The sequence below is a fragment of the Vespa velutina genome, chromosome 21 (genome assembly GCF_912470025.1).
Source record: "Vespa velutina chromosome 21, iVesVel2.1, whole genome shotgun sequence".
Classification (NCBI taxonomy): domain Eukaryota; kingdom Metazoa; phylum Arthropoda; class Insecta; order Hymenoptera; family Vespidae; genus Vespa; species Vespa velutina.
Window position 1 is genome coordinate 3551116 of NC_062208.1, and position 19204 is coordinate 3570319.

Consider the following 19204-nt stretch of genomic DNA (forward strand, 5'->3'; position numbering starts at 1 on the left):
TCACGCCTCTCTCGTCCGATCGTCTAACTAGAAAAAGAATTCGGAAAGACTCACGGGACCCTTTCAAATAATAAAAAAAAAAAAAAGAAAAATACGACGATAAAATTGATCAATATGAGATAAAAAGAGGAAAAGTATTTGTTTTTTTTTAGATATTATTCGAGTACTACGATAAAATTCATCAATGGGAAAGAAGATAAAAATTATAATTATTTTTTTCTCTCTTTTCCTTTTTTTTCTTTTTTTGATTACCGGCAAAATTAATCAACGTAAAATAAGATAATACAATTAATTAACAAAGCTATTTTGTTATTCAACGTTAATACGACAATTTCGATGTAACCTTTTTAATAAGTTTGAATCTTTTAATGTGATTCTACATTAATCAATCTAAGATAGTGTGGTGCAATTGATAAAATATTCATCGAAACGTCTCTCTTTCTCGAGAATACAGTTACGGGACTGAGAAATTGTTTCTACCAAAAATAGCGCGATTCCGATCGAATGTTAACATAGGCGGTCAATGCCCTCGTGTTGTTACATATATGTATATATATATGTATATATATATATATATATATATATATATAATCTATGTATATATCTATATATGTATCTATGTATAAACGTATGTACGTAGTATTAGCAAGCAAATTTCCGCTTAAAGCTATTCGCGTTCGTATGTGGCTTGAACGTAAAATAAAACGGTACAACATGGAAATCTTCAGGAAGTCATTGGAGTTGTTGAACCTTTTGGATTGACTCGATCTACATTAGATTTATAACGTTTTGCAACAATCTATAAGAGATAAAAGAAAAAGAAAGTTAAGAACAAGACAAAAAAAAGAAAATTAAAAAATAAAGTCTAACATCATTCTAACAATTAGATAATTATTGATCGCGGTCGATAAAAGAGATATCTACTTGTCCTATTATATATAACGATAGAAAATGACGATCATGTTTTCGATGATATGATAAATTTTTGATATATGATAACGTGAAAAATGACGTGATTATGAAAGCCCCTTAATCCAAATTCCGCACAAAGGAAGGCATCCGTGGAAAGGAACCTGCAACAGGCCCGCATCTTCCAGGTCCGAACCTAATTCATCTCGGGGCCCTCTGCATGTCGTAGTACGATCACCTTGCATGCTACGATGCATCTCTCCCTTCCAAGAATTTTAAGAACGAAACATCTGTCGTATCTTAACAACACATCATTCACCTTTCCTGCAATATGACGATCGACGACGACGACGACGACGACGACGACGACGACGACGACAAGGAGGAGGAGGACGAGAACGACGATACCATTATCAAATTAATAATAATCATAGCGATGGAAAAAGCTGTTAAGAATATCGGATATAATTTTCCAATATATTATTTCCTATTCCTTATCGTTTTACTAATGACACACTAAGTAAGTACCTATAATATAATACCTGAGTATGTGTGAACTCTTTAAACCTGACACCAGTGGAAACTTCATTAACGATGAAACTGGTTCTTGCGGTCAAAAGTAAATATATTTCTTCGTTTCCCCGAGGTTAACTTACGCGATTGAATCGTTTTAACGATTCAAGATTGCATTATGTATCCGTTTACATATATCTACATATTATGTTCATAAAATATAATATAATCCTGAAAAGTACGAACGAGAATACGTAGACATGTGAACTGAATGAAGTATCATACAATTCTACATGATAATTAAATAGTACACGTCATTATGTTCCCTGTGAACACGATAAAAAAAGGAATTGTATGGTATCGTCGAAATTAAATGTAAAATAATTGATGTATATTATATATAAGAAAAAAGAAAAACCTGTTAAAGCTTCTCTCGATGTCGATGAACGAACGATATCTATTCAAGGTTTATTCCGCGCGAGTGACTTTACTGTTTCTTCACCAGAACACAACGTGACATTTTTAACTTTTCACGGATGCGTAATCTTCGTATTCGTACGTATACGATATATATCGTACGTACGTTATACTATATTCTGGACACGTTCTTAACACTTCGCAATAAATAAATTCCACTTATTTAAAATTTCAATACATTGGAAAGCATAAACTCGCCTTTCTCCATTTCGACATACTCAACTATGCATATTTTATTAATTCGTTGTCGACGATCATTAACAATAAATGTGGTAAAAGTATTTAAGGTTACTTTCGATTCGGTTCATTGAATAATGACATACAAAATATAAATTATATGTAATAATGTACGTAACGTGCGTCTCTACAAACGTATATGCATGCATAACATTATTTACGCGTTGAAAAATATTATTTAAGATTTCGAGAAAAATGTAAAAAAACAGGCTCGAGGAAACGTCGTAATAATATTTGTTAATAATTAATCAAGAGGAAGACGATCGAAAATTAGATTATTATTATCATTATTATCTATGTCAAATATTATTACGTCGTTATTAATTCGAATCACGCGCGGTGCTCACGTGATCACGCGTCATTCTTGCAACGACGCAGGTATGTATTATTTCGTGACGCAGCGGGCATATAATTAGCAAATTATTAATATTATGATTATAAGAAGATGAAAGTTTTACCTCTTACCTTTTTATCACCAAAAGAAGATGAAGAAGAAGATGAAGAAGAAGAGGACGAAGGCACTTTCGTAGAGAGTTCGACGATGAAATCCTGAACGTTCGTCGATGCAAAAAAAGAGGATTCCTTTCGTTTTTCATTGACGTTAACTTTCAAAGATAACGATGTGGTTGACGAAAAAGATGCTGATCCTTTTGTATTTATTCTCGAACAATCCTCGTTCTTTAATTCTTTTTCTAAGAATTCTGGCTCGCTCAAACATTTTTCCAAACTGGACGTTGATGCTCTTTGTTGCAATGCCGTTGGTGAATTAGGCGTAGATTTGGAAAATTCCGGTTCATTTTTTAAGAAACGATTATCCTTTACTTTATCACGTATTCGCGGTGGATCTTGATCGCGAAAGATCCTTCGTTGGACCTTAGAAATCTCGCACATCATCGAGGATTATCCAAATATGTGCGTTTATTATTTCGAAGACATCGTCCTTCTTTTGTTTCGAAACAATGCTACCAAATTAACGATTATTGTACATGTGTGTACGCGTACACACACACACACACACACATATATATATATACATATAATCATAATTACGATATAATCGTAAGAAAAGAAAAACAAAAAAACGAGAAAAATAATCGACAAAACTCGTTCGGATACTTGGATAATTAATATCGAACATGATCATCGATTTTTTCATTAATTATGCATTATAATTAATCGAAAATACATACTTGTAATTTGGAGCGAAGTCCTTTTGCAAATAAATCTTGTTTCGGCACGCTTGATAAAAGAGAGAGCAAAAGAGCGATAAAGAGAGAAAGTAAACAGAGAGAGAGAGAGAGAGAGAGAGAGAGAGAAAGGAAGATAGATAGAGGAAGAGAAAGAGAAAGATTAACCTCTTTTTTTTCGTAACCACTATACTTCCGCAACGTACAGAAACAAGGCAACGACTATCCTCGTGAAGGCTAAATATCCCCGTGCGTCATACAGTAGGACATCTGTTGTCCTTCTCCCTCCGAGCCCTTTCCCCTTAACGTCTCTCCCTCTTCTTCCTTTATCACGTGGCTCTACTTATTCTATCTTTTTCCCTTTCTCTCACTCTCTCTCTGGTTGTCTCTTTTTCTCTCCCTTTTCGTTGTAGGTACGTTCTCTTTTGTCGCCACCCTTTGCACATAAAAAAATTGTACGGACCCTAAGGGCCGTCGCTTAGGCTCCTAGACGCGACACACGACGTTTCTCTACTCTGACAATTTTCTCTCTACATATATGTATATATTATATATATATATATATATATATATATATATATATATGTATATAAATATGTATATTATGTATATACATATGGTGTGCAGTTAAAACTCAACGTGTAAATCGATTCGAGACTTTTCGTCGCGCAAGACTTTCTTGAATCAATCCCGCAAGATGTCAGCCCCGAAATTTCCTTTCCCGCTCATGTTCGAATTTTACATACGAAAGGCATAGAAAAAGAAAGACAGATAATACGAGCTTTCCTATTGGTTCGATTTATTTTGACAAAATGGCGCTAAAATTTGAAATTGATCAATTGACAATAGATCGTCGTTCGTTCATCGATAATTAATTTCATCGATTATTTGTTCTTTTAACTTTTAATAAAACGAAAGTTTATTTATAAATAATATATCGAACAAAGTACTGTCATTAATTATTATTTATGAATTTATATTTAAATTACGATCTACATTTTGAGTATCGTATTCGATCGATTTGTATTATTTTCTAAAGATCTTCTAAACCTTCAAAACTTTTCAAAACTTTTAATTATTTTATAAAATTCCATTGATCCAAACTGCATTGTCGACTGATACTTCTTAAAGAGTTAAGACTGGTGCCATCTAACCAAGAAATGTTAAGATCCTATTGCATGAATATATCGAGTTATCGCATAATATATTGTGATAACCGGCAGCCTTCAGTTTGCACTATTGAGGACTCCGCTGATCATTTTTGATCTCTGTATTCTAGTTTAAGGTATATTATAAAAAATATCATGCAAGCCAGCTTTTGGAGTTTAGTGACCACTTCCATCAAGGTAAGCCAAAAGTGAGACTTTCATTCACGATGAATTTTTCTTCATTTCAACTCATCGTCGTAAAACGTACATTATAGAAAACTATTTCGTAATATCCTGAAGGGCAACTAGACCATAGAAACTTTCTGTGTCATTAATAAGAAAGTTTATACGATTTCATTCACTTTCTATTATTAACGATATAAGAATTGTAATTCTTACGACGATCCTAAGCTACAAGCTCTAATGAAAATCATTATAATTTATGAGTGTTGTATCGATTATGTCATTGATCGATCTTACAACATCTTGAATTTTCAAATATATATCATATATTAATATTTGATGTTTGATTTCAGCCAACATGCGCAAAGCGCATTATACCTGGCTTGACAGCTGCCCAACAGAGAAGATACGCAAGTGCGATAGACGTTGATGTAGTCGTTATAGGTTCAGGTCCTGGAGGATATGTGGCAGCAATTAAATCCGCCCAATTGGGTATGAAAACTGCCTGTATTGAGAAAAATCCTACATTGGGTGGTACTTGTTTAAATATCGGATGTATTCCATCAAAATCACTTTTAAATAATTCCTATTACTATCATATGGCACATAGTGGAGATTTAGAAAAACGAGGTGTAATGGGTAAATATTGCAAATCTATCCCTCGATATACTCTTAATAATAATTCCCTGATAATAATTAGTATAAATTTGTTTATATTTTTTTTCATTAAAGTGCAAAATGTTCAGCTTAACTTGGAAAAGTTAATGGAACAAAAACGAAACGTAGTAGCATCATTGACCGGCGGTATAGCTGGGTTATTTAAAAAGAATAAAGTTGAATGGGTTAAGGGCCATGGAAAAATTACTGGAAAAAATCAAGTAACTGTTCTTCAGCCGGATGGATCTGCGGGAAGCACCGTTAATGCCAAACATATTATAATAGCTACCGGTAGCGAAGTAACACCATTCCCAGGTATTGAGATTGATGAAAAACAAATTATTTCTTCTACCGGTGCTTTATCATTGAACCAAATTCCAAAAAGATTAATAGTTATCGGCGCTGGAGTTATTGGTTTGGAATTAGGCTCAGTTTGGCAAAGGTTTGTTTCTATTTATTTCTAACGACAAACTATATCTATATATTTAGAAAAATATTTAATCCCCTGTTATTATTAAAAATCTATACCCCTAGGTTAGGCTCTGAAGTAACCGCAGTTGAATTTACACCTACCATTGGAGGTTTAGGAATAGACGGCGAAGTTAGTCAAACTTTGGAAAAGATTTTGGCAAAGCAGGGTATAAAATTTAAATTAGGAACTAAAGTAACCGCTGCCAAAAAGCAAGGGAACGAAGTAATAGTTTCCGTCGAAAATGTAAAGGATCCTAGCAAAAAGGAAGAGTTAGGATGTGAAGTTTTGTTAGTTTGCGTTGGTAGAAGGCCATATACAACGAATTTAGGTTTAGAGGATTTGGGTATTGAAAGGGACGAAAAGGGAAGGATTCCTGTTAATAATAGATTCCAAACAGTAATACCTTCGTAAGTATCAACTCTCAATCCTAATTATGGATTATTTATCGAAGATAATAATAATAATAATAATAATAATAATAATAATAATAATCCAATATGTATAAAGGATCTACGCTATTGGAGATTGTATTCATGGTCCAATGTTAGCGCATAAAGCCGAAGACGAAGGAATAATTACTGCCGAAGGCATAGCGGGAGGTATAATTATAATAATTGAACCTTATCAATGTAACTTAACACGTTATAATTTAATAACGCTTATCCTCCAAACAGGACCCGTACATATAGATTACAATTGTGTACCTAGCGTTATATATACTCATCCTGAAGTAGGATGGGTTGGAAAAACTGAAGAAGATTTAAAAAAGGAAGGGATCGATTACAAGATCGGCAAGTTTCCGTTCCTTGCGAATTCCCGAGCGAAAACGAATCTCGAGGCGGAAGGTTTCGTTAAATGTTTAGCTGATACCAAAACGGATAGAATCCTTGGAGTCCATATAATAGGTCCTGTTGGGGGAGAACTTATTAACGAAGCTGTCCTTGCAATGGAATATGGAGCAAGTGCTGAAGACTTAGCTAGATGTTGTCATGCACATCCCGTTAGTATAATAAATTTTATTAAATACAGTTTGTTGAATGATTATGAATGCGTAAGAATTAATTAATTTCTTTTTGTTTTTTTTTTTTTCTTCTTCTTTCCAGACATGTTCGGAAGCACTTAGAGAAGCCCACACGGCTGCTGCATTTGGTAAACCAATTAATTTCTAAAAGACATTTAAAAATAAAAAATGAAAGAAATGAATTTGATCACGTCGTAGCTTCGATCTAGTCTACGTACTAATCTTATGTACCACTGTACACAATGAGTATTACTTGTCATCGCTTATTTACGTAAGGGTTATAATTGTAAATAAAAATTTTAAGAATTTATTATAAGATAACTTTGATATTAGGTTTTTTCTGCCTTACTCATTGTACACTGATGGATAATCATTTTTTAAAATATATGAGATCTAAACAGTGGATTATCGTAGATAGTTACATGTCCTTGTATTTCGGTAAAACGGAAAAATAACAAAAAAAAATATGTACATCTCAAATAAATATGAAAACACAAAGACGAGTAGATATTAATTTGCTACACGATATCTGAGATATTATGTAATAAATAAAAAAAAAAAGAAAGAACATTTTTTATTTTAATTATCATATGAATATGTTGTCTAAACAATGCCCTAATTTGTTTGAAAATTTTAATAACTGCGATATAATTCAACGGCAAACTATTCCTGGTTGATTTAGTAATGTAGAACCATCTATAACATAACAATGAGTTCACCTGTTGAATGAGGAGCATACATACACCTATAGACGTATACATTTATACATACATTCTACTTTTCCAATTCCCTCGAAAGTTCGACAAAGTTTTTCCTTGATTATGAAGGATTTTTCTTTAAGTTGTTTTTTTTTTTTTCTTTTTTTTGTTTTTTCTTTAACATTACGTCATGCTAAAGAAAATAACAACTAAGGAACTATTATCAATTAATGACATGAATATTATGCTCGATAATCAATATTCATCTTTAATCATTTTCCATTGTTATTAAATCGTTGAATTCTTTTGTTCTTAAATTTAACATAAGATTAACCTACTTTAAGCAGCCATTCGCTCAATATTATTTCAAATGTAATATATATCATGTAAACAAGAGAAAATACATATATGAAACAAAGTGTATAGAATCCTTTAATTGTGATTAGAATTTGTAAAGAAGAAAAAATATCTTGTTAATTTTCATAAATCATGATATGTATTGTATCAAAAATAATATCGATTGCCCAGGTCTCACCACAAGGAGGTTGCTGCTTCTGGAGACCCTCAATTATATTAATACATTGATATATATATATATATATGAAATTTTACTTACTCGTTACAGCCTAAGATATCTCTATTACACGAAATAGAAGATAAGGCCGATTAAATGTGACTAAAGTCTCTCGAGTATTTGTTATTTATATCGTTCGGCGAGAACGATTTTGAACTCGACATTTGTCCTTAACGAGATATATTTGCATTGAGATTATATAAATTCAAGTTGCTTTTACCACTTTTAAACACTTTTAACTATTAATAATTCGTAGAAAGTATTTTTTTAGGAGAGGGAACTTCAACTACCCGCCATTTATAGTTGCAGATGTACACCAAGATTTCGTTTGACCAGGTCCGTAGTTATAATTCCTAAATTATGGTATTATCGGTGCCACGATGCGAGGATTCAAATTAAAGTAATCATTGTTATCTTAAAAATAATAAGATTCTTATCGATTACATTCTAAAATACATTTTACAATGTTCTAATAGCTTAACGAGAATAATAACATAAATAAATTCAAAGGAAAGTCAATGGAAAATGTTTATCATAAATATTGAACTTTAATAAATCTTATAAATTATTAGAATCGCAACGAGCGTTATAAATTAATTATCGGGGAGTAAAAATGAACGATATTTCATTGGGGAAAAAATGAAGATAATAAAAATGATAAATGAACGTCGGGCGATTATGTTAGATATGTACGTGTGTGAGTACCACGTGACGTCGAGATCGAACGACGTTGCCGATGGAAGTTAGTGTCGGTAGTGTGCTCGCGCTTCGTATCACGGCAACGTCGCTTCGGGCGCCAGAGAATACCCGTGAGTGTAGCACTCGTGCGGCAACACACCCAATGTTTGTGTTTTCGAATTTTTCGTGATACTAGGAGTGCTTGGAAGGATCGCTTGGCAGGGCATGTAGCCGAGTTCGTGAAAATACTTACGAGATGTGGACGACGACGAAAACGACCAAGTATGGCGTCGGTGAGTTTACGTTCAAACATGACAGAAAGGGATAACGAAAGGATATCCTTCTCTAAGAACAGAGATAAAGAGAGACTATACATCATCCGGCATCGACCTCGAACGGATCTGTCAAAATCTCTTTATCCTTTCTTTTTTGTTTTTTATATGCACACATACATACATACATATATACGTATATATATTCTCGATCATTCTTCTTTAAAATCTAACTAAACTTTTTGAAAGAGAAACGATACACGTGCCTAAAAAAAAAAAAAAAAAAAAAAAAAAAAAAAGAAAAAAAAAATAAAAGGAAAAGAAAAAAAATACTACGTTTCTACGTACCTTTCGTTGAAAAAAAGAAAAAAGAAAAAAAATAAATAAATATATAAATAAGAAGAAAAAATAGAAATAAAAAAGTTATCAAAAAATAGTGTATTTTTTCGTCACTGGGTATACTTCATAAACGACGACAGAGAATCGAGCGAAAGATCGTTCCGTATGATCCTGTTGCCTGCTACTAATCCATGTGTGCGTGCTTACCTACCTATATATGTGTGTATGTTTCTTTGCGTATTTGTGAGGTAGTGCGGGTAAGCGCGCCTCCTACGTGTGGGTCCATTCATGCATTGATCGTCCACACGAGTAGCGTAAGGAGCGCGTTTGATAAGGCAAATGGGAGAAAGAAAGAGAAAAGAAAAAAATAAATAGAGAGAGAGAGAGAGAGAGAGAGAGAGAGAGAGAGAGAGAGAGAGATAGAAAGATATGCTAACTTGCAATTAGCTTTGCGATTTCGCGCCGTCTGAGAGACGTGTCAATGAACACGATGCCTTGCATGAACTATATTTCTTTTTTTGTTTATTTACTTATTTAACTATTTTATTCTTCCTATATTTGAATTTTTTTTTGTTTAAATTTATTTTTTTATTATTTTCGTGATAACAATTGTTACGTATATTTGACAAGAAATTAGAACCGTCTGACGCGCTTCTTCCTTTTCCTTTCTTTTCCCAAGATAAATCAAAAGCATTCTCCATTAGAAATAAACATAACATATATCGTACGCATATAAAAGAAACTTAATTGAACGTAAGATATATGCATATGTCTATAAAAGTTAGAAATATGTATGTATAATATCTACTTACGTATGTACGTATGTGGAGGCTCATAATGCAGATCGTCATTCCCGACGACGGAAGTCGCCAAAAGAAGAACTCTCTTCGTTTTGCTTTTATTTTTTGTCGCTTAATACTCACCCGAATAAAAGAAAACTTTTAAATAATATATATATATATATATATATATATATATATATATATATATATATATTTTATTTTAAAAGAAGATGTTCTATGTGTTTCTCTCTCTCTCTCTTTCTCTCTCTTTTCGATGATCCTACTGCTCTCGACATTATCTAAAGATAGAAAGAGACAGGAATTAGAATCGAAGCACTTCGATCTTTCAACCCCTAAAAAAAGAAAAGATTGCATTCGACCAAACTATTCGTTTAAATCGTGACGCGCAATTCTTCGTTCGCTGTTTCGCGTACTGTCGCGATGTATATATATATAGACGATGCTTTAATTAACGATCGGAGTTCCAGACCGAGTGCGATGTAACGTCGCTCTTTTCACGAGCATCCGTTGCTTTCGACCGAGTGTTGATTTTATATGTAAATACATATATCATTAGTTTCCCTAAAATTATATAGAATTATTTTAACGATAGCAACGGCAAGTATAATAATAATTGTAATAAAAATAATAATAATTTTACTAAAATTTCTCCAATCAAAATTTTGCCAATCGTTTATTGTTAATTAATGAATCACCTCCTCGTTGATCCACAAATGATTATTCGTCAAAACGAAAAAGGAAAAAATAATTAAACATGTATGTATAAATATATATATAAAAATTGTATGTAATTTAATATGCGATGCACGTCGAATCGGCGGGTATGGAATCACCCGAATGTTAAAGACGTTGCTACACCATAAAATACGTCGCCGTAGCCATAGAGCTATGCCCGCAACATGATTAAAGCACAATCTTTCAATCTTTCAATCTATCAATCTACGACATTATCCGAGCGGTCATGCCCTCGCAACTTCTTTCTTTTCCACTTCCATTGTGCTATCACTATTGCAGATACGTGTTATAGAACTCTAAATGTTAGTATTTTACGTAGTTACGATATAACCATTAATATACACATATATATATATATGCATTAATTATATATGCATTAATTAGAAGATGAATTAGGTAAAACTCGATCAGTTTTCAGAAATTCAAACATTCATGAATTTTTTTATAAATTTATTATATATATATATCTTTTTTTTTATAGGCGTCAAAAAATTTCTAACGAATTCTTTTGACTTGTTAAACTTGTGAATTCATTCTCAATGAACTCAACTATCACGTGCATCTCTCATTTTTCGCTGTCGTGCATTGTATACTTTAGTTCCTCGTTCGTTCCCATTGTTTTCGAGTTTTCTTTCATTTCATACTCCTTCTACCTCCGCGTTTCTTTCTTTATCCATTGTGCAAGAGATTTAACGTATCCTACGGGCTCTAGAGTGTTTGGCAAAAACGTATTATCTTCGGATCATTATCGTAGACAGTACTATTGATGCGATGTAATGCAATCTGTTGCGTCAACCAAAGTACGTAAAGAATTTTTGCATCGTAAACTTGTACGTTCTATCAACGTACAATATGATAATCATCGTTTTGTTTTTCTTTCTTTTTTTCCTTTTTTCTTTTTTCTTTTTTCTTTTTTTCTTTTTTTTTTTTTTTTTTCATCAGCTCGAAAGAAAAAAAAAGGAACGATTAACGATTACGTAAAGGGTTTTCTTCTTCTTCCTTTTTTTCTTTTTTTTTTAATAATTCTGAACGTTCTCTTATTAAAAATTAAATGTAAAAATTGCATGAGACAATTATAATCTATATTTCTCACGATTATTATCTCTATCAATTTAAAAAGTTATTTCAAAAAGTGTTAAGAGATTAGCATCAATTTTTAATTAACGTGAATTATCTTTTAATAGGAACAAATTTTTTCGACCCTGTACTTGTTTTATTTCACTCGTGCGAATGAATAAAAAGAAACGAAACATGTATTCGTATAACATTAAAAAGAAAAGAGAGTGAGAGAGAGAGAGAGAGAGAGAGAGAGAGAGAGAGAGAGAGAGAGATACTTTGTACACTAAAATGATTTAAACTAAGATAATATCATAGAAAAGAAGTTTTCAAGAGATCACGAATCTCGTGTTCGCTAGGTCGAGGATAATCTCCGAAATCTCGTATCTGTATCCAACGTGAGGTTATCGTTGAAGAAAATCTTGAAAAGAATGGATTTCCTTCGTAGAGGAAGATCCATTCCTCTCTCTCTCTCTCTCTCTCTCTCTCTCTCTCTCTCTATCTCCACCTATCTCCCCCCTTTCCTCGTTGTTATACTCAAGTAGATTAGGTCTTTTAAAACTTGCGAGTGTTTGCTCTCGATTCTTCTTTCGAATAGAAATTCACGATGTGAGAAGAAAGATTTATTTGAAGGAAAAAAGAGAGAGAAAAAAGAAAAAGAAAAAAAGAGAAAACGAAAGAGAAAAATCGGAGAAAAAAAAAGCTTGAAGTAAGTATTTAAATTTTCATGATTTTTTTTTTAATTTATGAAATATTTCCTTTCTTTTTTTTTTTTTTTAATCCTTAAATGAATTATATTAAAATATATTAATACAAAGCACACGATAAGTCTCTTGAAATTTAACCATTCTACTTATGGACCGAAGCCAAGAAGGAAAAATATAGTAAGTACGTGGGTGAATTGGCACGTAGTTTTTTCCTTGTTCCCTCGTCGTTTCATTCTGTCTTCATCGTTCGATTATGAAACTTTTTATTTTTTCGCCCTCCCCCCTACACCCTCCACCTCAAAGAGAACACTCATCCTGGGGATATAAATTTCGATTGGTATTCGACGTGCCCGAAATAAAACACGATGAATGAAATATTGATTTATATGCGGGCATTTATATAAATCGAAAAAGGAACGATCACAAAATATAACAAACAATAATGATAAATAATAGTGTTGAAATAGAAAAAGAGGAACGGTAACCATTCGTTTCGAATATATTCCTGCCTAATGCGATTGAAAAACGATAAATCGAATAGTCGATTCGAAATCTAATTAAAAAACTATCCCATCGTTTTTCAATCTCTATCTCTTTCTCTCTATCTATCTATTTCGTACTTTGATAAAACGATAATTTAGATACGCATTGTGAGTGAGATAAATGCTGACTAGATAAGATTAAAGTATTGCATTGTTAGTCAAAAAAAGAAAAATGAGCATGATTAAAGCACTTTCATATGTCTTCCCAAACGAATAACATAAATAATGAAGATGAAGGAGAGGGGAAAAAAAAAATAAAAATGAACAAATACAAATAAAAAGGAAGAAATGTTTTAATTGCGAATACACAAAAATTAATTCATTTTTTTAAATATGTTATTAGAATGATTCAGTAGTATTTTATTCGTTTCAAGTTTCAAGTAGTCGAGTGTTACAAAATTGTAATGGCTTGAAAAATAATTAAAAAAGAGGCAGAGGCAAAGAGAGAAAGAGAGAGAGAGAGAGAGAGAGAGAGAGAGAGAGAGAGAGAGAGAGAGAGAGAGAGAGAGAGAGAGAGAGAGAGAGAGAAAGTGAGAGGAAAAGGAAGAGAGAGAAAAAGAGGAGGCAAGAGGAAGCCAGGCAGAAGTCTCTTCATCCACGGATGGACGTTAATGATTTCAGATGTCATTGTTTACGTCCGCTCGTTTCATCCGAGACTTTTCCGTCATGCCTGGATCCCTACGTGCCAGAAGGCATTAGAACCCCTCCTTGTCGTCGTTAAGCTCAGCGTGGCTCGTACACCAACCAAGTATCTCGACACGTGTGAATCCACGTGAGTTAGAGAAAGAGAGAGAAATACAAAGAGATGCTGTATACGTATACAAGGTGTCCTACACAATTACGATCAGCAAAACGTTCATTAGAAAAATCATTCAATCCTATTTGAAATATCATTCTATATTTAATTCTTTTGATTTTATTCGAATAACGGTAATATATTAACTATTTATATTTAATATAAATTATAATTAATTTATCTATTCAAACTTATCATTTTTCTTTAATTTGTAATAAACAGAATGATCATCGATGCTTAAGTATAAAAATAGAATTAATTAATTGAACGATTAAAATGAGATTATTTAAAAATGTAATGAAAGGGGAATAATATTTTTTAAGGGACAGATTTGTTCATTCCTTTTTCTTTTTTTTTTTTTTATTTCTTCTTATTTCGTAGCACACCCTGTATACCATATTTATCTATACGTATATACATATACGTATGTATGTATGTATGTATATAGGGGTAACGAGAGATAGAGAAAGACGGAAGGAGAATACCTTCTGCGCCTGCCACGAGGAGACTATGGGTCCCCCGTTGCGAATGTTTTATATAGGAGAAAGGGAGTTATCGATTTAATTCCCCGGGAAAACTCAGGACGGAGAGAAAACGAGGGAAAAGCTACGGGGTAGCTTCTGTGCTCATGACGAACGAAAGCGTTTCGTCGGTCCTCCTTTAGTTTGGAAAATTATTCGGACATGTTCCCTAAAGTATATGGGGTGTTCCATTAGAGAGAAAAAAAAAAAAAGAAAAAGAACTGAGCATCTCGAGAAATAATCGATATTAAAAGATTTCGAAGGAATAAATTTTCTTTTTCAATTTCGCAATCCTGTTATTCTTTAATAATTATGTAAGTAAATAAATTCAATTTATCACATTTGTCTTTAGGTTTGTTAAACTGAGAAGTAGTGAAATTTTCTTCCTTCCAATAATATACGAATTTTTCTTGTTTCTCTAAAGAGTATTCGTACGAGTATATCTAACGAATTGATAGAAGAGCGACATTATTGATTCTTTTTCTTGAAAAGGAAGACAAGCAGATGGAACCTCGCACGATCGTAGATAGAACTATTCTGCCAAATCTTTCCCCCTTTCTTTTTTCATGTCAGGAAAAATTTATCCTCGGGACAATTCTTCTATTCTTCCGTTTTATTCTCAAGAGGATCGATACTTACTCTATACGACTTCAAACTCTAAAAAGATATTTATCTAATTTTTGTTAGAATTATTTTCTAACGATTAAATGTACCATAGAAAAACGAAATAATTTATTACGACTATCGCTTTGATTATTTTTAAGAAAAAAGAAATTATATTTTTTTTTTAATTCCAATGTGTTTTCTCTTCGATATACTCGACGGATTAAATATATCACGTTCAATTTCGACGTATTCTTTCACAACTGTTGTCTTTTATTTATCATTTTTATTTCATCAACGTTTAGCTCGATCGATTTTTCATCTCGTTCGAGTTTACCACTCAATCTCGAATTTATTGCAACAAACGATACGATAGAGAAGGATCCTTGTCAATTTTTTTATTTTTCTCGTTAATGGAATTTCTATTATTATGAGAAAGAAATAGAGAGAGAGAGAGAGAGAGAGAGAGAGAGAGAGAGAGAGGGAGAGAGAGAAAGCGTATTTCATAATATTATTATTGGTAATAGACAATTACCTTCGGTGATCGTCAAAGATAATTAAAACTATTAAATCTTGTCTTTACGTACGTACACACACGATCGTTTATACACACATCATTTTTGTTAACGATCGACGAAAAAAAAAGATAAAAAAATGTCTGTATATGAAAATATTTAAACGAAATGGGACAAATTTTATTGCAATTTATAAAGTAACATTAAAAATGTATTAAATAAGCATTATTTGAACGATCGATTTGCGAAATTAATGTCACTCGTTTCTGCAATCCATCTTGCAGAAATATTCGAACGTCATTCGAAGACAAAGTCAAAATTTTTATTTAAAGAACTAATAACAATCGTGATTATTTCTAAGATAAAGAAAAAAAAAAAAGCATTTAATTATTTTTATTTCTTACGAATATTTTCGCGATACTCTGTATATTCTTTTAGAATGATAAAAAATTGTTTCGAAGAATAAGAAAAAACAAAAAAAAAATAATAATAGAGCTGTTGTAAAAAGATGTCGAAAATCATTCTGTGGGATGTCCAACACAATTGCTCGTTCATTGGCACATGTTAGTGGGCGAGTAAATGAAACTTAGTTACATTCGAACATCACAAACACAGAAAAACATGCACGTGACGCCTTTCAACTTATACTACTTATGCTTATGAATGTACATGTACTTATTTTCGCTTTTACGTGCGTGTACGTATCGTTCTCTTTCTCTCTCTCTCTCTCTCTCTCTCTCTCTCTCTCTCTCTCTCTCTCTCTCTCTCTCTCTCTCTCTCTCTCTCGTAGGAGTAGAAAGAAGAGCGAGAGAGATGGACAGACTCATCGAGATTCATCTCGCGTACGTTTCTCCAGCGAAGGACCGGAAGTTGGCTCGTCATACGTGCATCGTCACGCGTATCCGGTGCCCCAAGACTCGCTTATCGATTCCAGGAATGGACGTGTACTAATTTGTACGAAACGCACTATGATCCATAGGTCATTCCTCTTCTCTATCTTAACATATCGATCACATTCTCTATCGAGTTTTTATAAAAATTGCATTTAAAATAATCGACAGATCATTCCTCGTGAATTTTCTATTGAATTTTTTCTTTTCTTTATTACGAATATATGTATATATATATATCTTTTTCTTGTTAAATATATTCGATCAATAAAAACATGTTTTTAGAATCTCTATGTAATATTAAACGTCCAAGTGTTAAAGAAGATCTTACGATAGCAATTGAATCGATCCTTTGTGTCGTAGTTGCAATTTTCTTTGTAGATGAACGGCCACAAAGAGCAGCACAGCAAAGTCCGCCGATCTCACAATTTCTAGTTAATAAATAAGCGAACTTTAACGTTTGCGAGTTTCTCTCTCTTTCTCTCTCACTGTTTTTTTTTTCGCTCGAGGCTGCCTTTTATGGAGCCCTTGATCTCGATTAAGGGAGACTCGACTCGTGAATGGTTCAGATTCAAGGACAAATCAACGATAAAAGAACATTGAAATCTACATAATCGTCCATTTCTACGTTCCTATATATACTATATATTTATGTATCTATGTTTCTATGCATATATATTTATATTCTTCTATTAATTATATATGCAATTAATGATGGATTATTATCTTTTTTCTTCTGTTCTATTTTTAGCTGTCTACAATTGGCGAGGAGAGACACGTTATGGACTTCCACTTGAAATTGGAGAAACAGTACAGATTTTGGAAGAATGTGCAGGTAACGCAAAGCTGTAATCATAATAATAATAATAGTAATCCAAAACTCACTATCTTATCAACTTAGTCTATACAAATGTGTATCCTATATTAAAGTATTCCAAAAAAAACTATTAGCAGCATCGAAAAATTTACAAACAATGCAAGACACTTTATATGTATATTATCGAGATCTATCTGACTTTCTTAGGTTGGTACAGAGGATTTTCCACAAAGAATCGTGCAGTGAAAGGAATATTTCCCAGTTCCTACGTACACCTGAAACCTTGTAAAATCGACAATGAGGGCCTCTTTGAGTCTGTTATCCCTTTGGAAGATCCGGTCGTTCGGGAAGTTACCCTCGTCCTTAGAGAATGGGGTGGCATTTGGAAAAGGCTTTACGTGGTAAGTACATATATACATATACATATACATATACATATACATATATATATATATACGCATACATATGTATACGTATTACCTGGATCGATCTTCTTTTAATTTTTCTTTCGTCGGCGATTCTTCTTTCGAATGAACACAAATTTGATTACACGATAATGCACAATAGATAAGCACAATAGATTCTCCTATTAATACCGAATATTTCGTATAATTACGCGTCATCGATCAATTGAGAAGATTAGAGCTTCAATTATTGTTCATTAATCCATCAATCAATATCAAAATTTACTACACACACACACACACACACACACATATATACCTCTTATCTTTCGTTTTGATTTTATCCTAGTTTTCTTTCATGTTCGGCTTTCAACTTCACGTACGAAACATTATATTTCTTTCATTTTTAGGAACGAGAAACATACAAGTTTAACACGCTGCGGAAAGTGATGCGAGAGCTACTGGAATGGCGACGACAACTTTTAGCCGGCACTCTCACCACCGACCAAACTCGAGAACTCAAACTCCGGATTATCAACAAGGTCGACTGGGGAAATCGGTAAGTCGGATTAAAAATATAAACAAACAAATATCACGTATTCATGAATGGAATTGCGTACCTCGCTGACTTTCACGAAATTTACGATTTGAAAAAAACGTTTGTAAATATTTTCTCTCTTATAGGGAATTAATGTATCTATTTGTACATATATGTACCTGCAAATCATTTAAATATATATATATATATATATACGTTCATTTTATACATACTTACAGGATGGATCGGTATAATCATTATCGTTTCATACAAATTTATTTATTTATCAATTAATCTTAAAAAAGATATTAATAAAAGTTAATTTCGAAACAAATGAATAATAACTGGCTCACCCTGTATAAGAGTATGTCAAACGAACATACAAAAATAATTATATAGTATACATATTACGAAAATATATATATGTACATTATGTCAATCGTTTCGTGTAGGTATTTTCCTTTTATTATTTTCTATCACTTTCATATAAAAAAAAAAAAAAAAAAAAAAATAAAAAAAAAAATAAAAAAAAAAAGAACTGGACGAATACATACAGAATTCTTTTTGAAGAATTCCAATTTAATTCGGACATGAATTTTGCTTATCATCTCGTATTAATCAACAGTTACCAGAGCAATTATAATAATCTAACTTAATTTTATCATACTTAACGTATTAAACATTATCTTTAATTCTATAAAAGGCACATCGTTTAAACAGTTGTTGCAATTATTTCCTCACTCATTTTTCTTATATACTAAGGTGAGAATAATAATTCTATACGTACATGTATATACTATATATATATACTGTATATAATAAATGTATAACATTACTATTGGCAGCTTCAGTAATATATATATATATTTTTTTTTTTCATCATTGACTTTTCAATGAATAATTGGAGACTTG

General features: G+C 32.3%; 3 protein-coding genes and 1 long non-coding RNA gene across 8 annotated transcripts in view; 2 read left to right on the forward strand and 2 right to left on the reverse strand.

Moving 5' to 3' along the window:
- The window catches only part of LOC124956404, a 26461-nt gene extending 22727 nt beyond the window's left edge, over positions 1–3734 (reverse strand). For 2 of the 3 annotated variants that reach the window (XR_007103242.1, XM_047512162.1), the window contains exons 1-2: positions 3327–3734; positions 2602–3098 (exon numbers count right to left, since the gene is read on the reverse strand). Coding sequence is in view for 2 of the 3 variants with exons in the window: in XM_047512162.1 (XP_047368118.1) it covers positions 2602–3030 (429 nt within the window). In the remaining variant the exon portion in view is untranslated. The remainder of the gene's footprint in view (positions 1–2601; positions 3099–3326) is intronic. The other variant, XM_047512163.1, reaches the window with a different exon arrangement.
- A 773-nt stretch (positions 3735–4507) lies between these two features.
- Positions 4508–7369, forward strand: LOC124956242 (dihydrolipoyl dehydrogenase, mitochondrial). 2 transcript variants are annotated; one of them, XM_047511763.1, is made up of 7 exons: positions 4508–4669; positions 5008–5293; positions 5387–5753; positions 5846–6190; positions 6291–6382; positions 6458–6783; positions 6887–7369. In XM_047511763.1, exons 1-7 carry the CDS (start codon positions 4628–4630, stop codon positions 6950–6952), a joined length of 1524 nt encoding a protein of 507 aa, XP_047367719.1. In that variant the 5' UTR covers positions 4508–4627; the 3' UTR covers positions 6953–7369. The 2 variants fall into 2 exon arrangements, with proteins under 2 accessions (XP_047367719.1, XP_047367720.1); XM_047511764.1 differs by having other exon boundaries at positions 4541–4680.
- LOC124956255 lies at positions 6989–8056 on the reverse strand. Its single transcript, XR_007103183.1, has 2 exons — positions 7576–8056; positions 6989–7500 (listed from the first exon to the last, which is right to left on the reverse strand). It is a non-coding gene; the product is annotated as an uncharacterized LOC124956255 (long non-coding RNA).
- A 640-nt stretch (positions 8057–8696) lies between these two features.
- The window catches only part of LOC124956233 (dedicator of cytokinesis protein 3), a 36704-nt gene continuing 26196 nt past the window's right edge, over positions 8697–19204 (forward strand). Inside the window, exons 1-4 of one of the 2 annotated variants that reach the window (XM_047511744.1) lie at positions 8697–9047; positions 17285–17368; positions 17558–17751; positions 18165–18313. In XM_047511744.1, coding sequence (XP_047367700.1) covers positions 9011–9047; positions 17285–17368; positions 17558–17751; positions 18165–18313 — 464 coding nt within the window. In that variant the 5' untranslated portion in view covers positions 8697–9010. The remainder of the gene's footprint in view (positions 9048–17284; positions 17369–17557; positions 17752–18164; positions 18314–19204) is intronic. The other variant, XM_047511745.1, reaches the window with a different exon arrangement.

What these genes read in the sequence shown, in the direction of transcription:
- LOC124956242 (XM_047511763.1), top strand. Translation starts at nt 4,628, where the DNA reads ATGCAAGCCAGCTTTTGGAGTTTAGTGACCACTTCCATCAAG. An exon ending in TAGTGACCACTTCCATCAAG is followed by an intron (nt 4,670 to 5,007) that starts GTAAGCCAAAAG and finishes GTTTGATTTCAG; the next exon opens with CCAACATGCGCAAAGCGCAT. An exon ending in AGAAAAACGAGGTGTAATGG is followed by an intron (nt 5,294 to 5,386) that starts GTAAATATTGCA and finishes TTTTCATTAAAG; the next exon opens with TGCAAAATGTTCAGCTTAAC.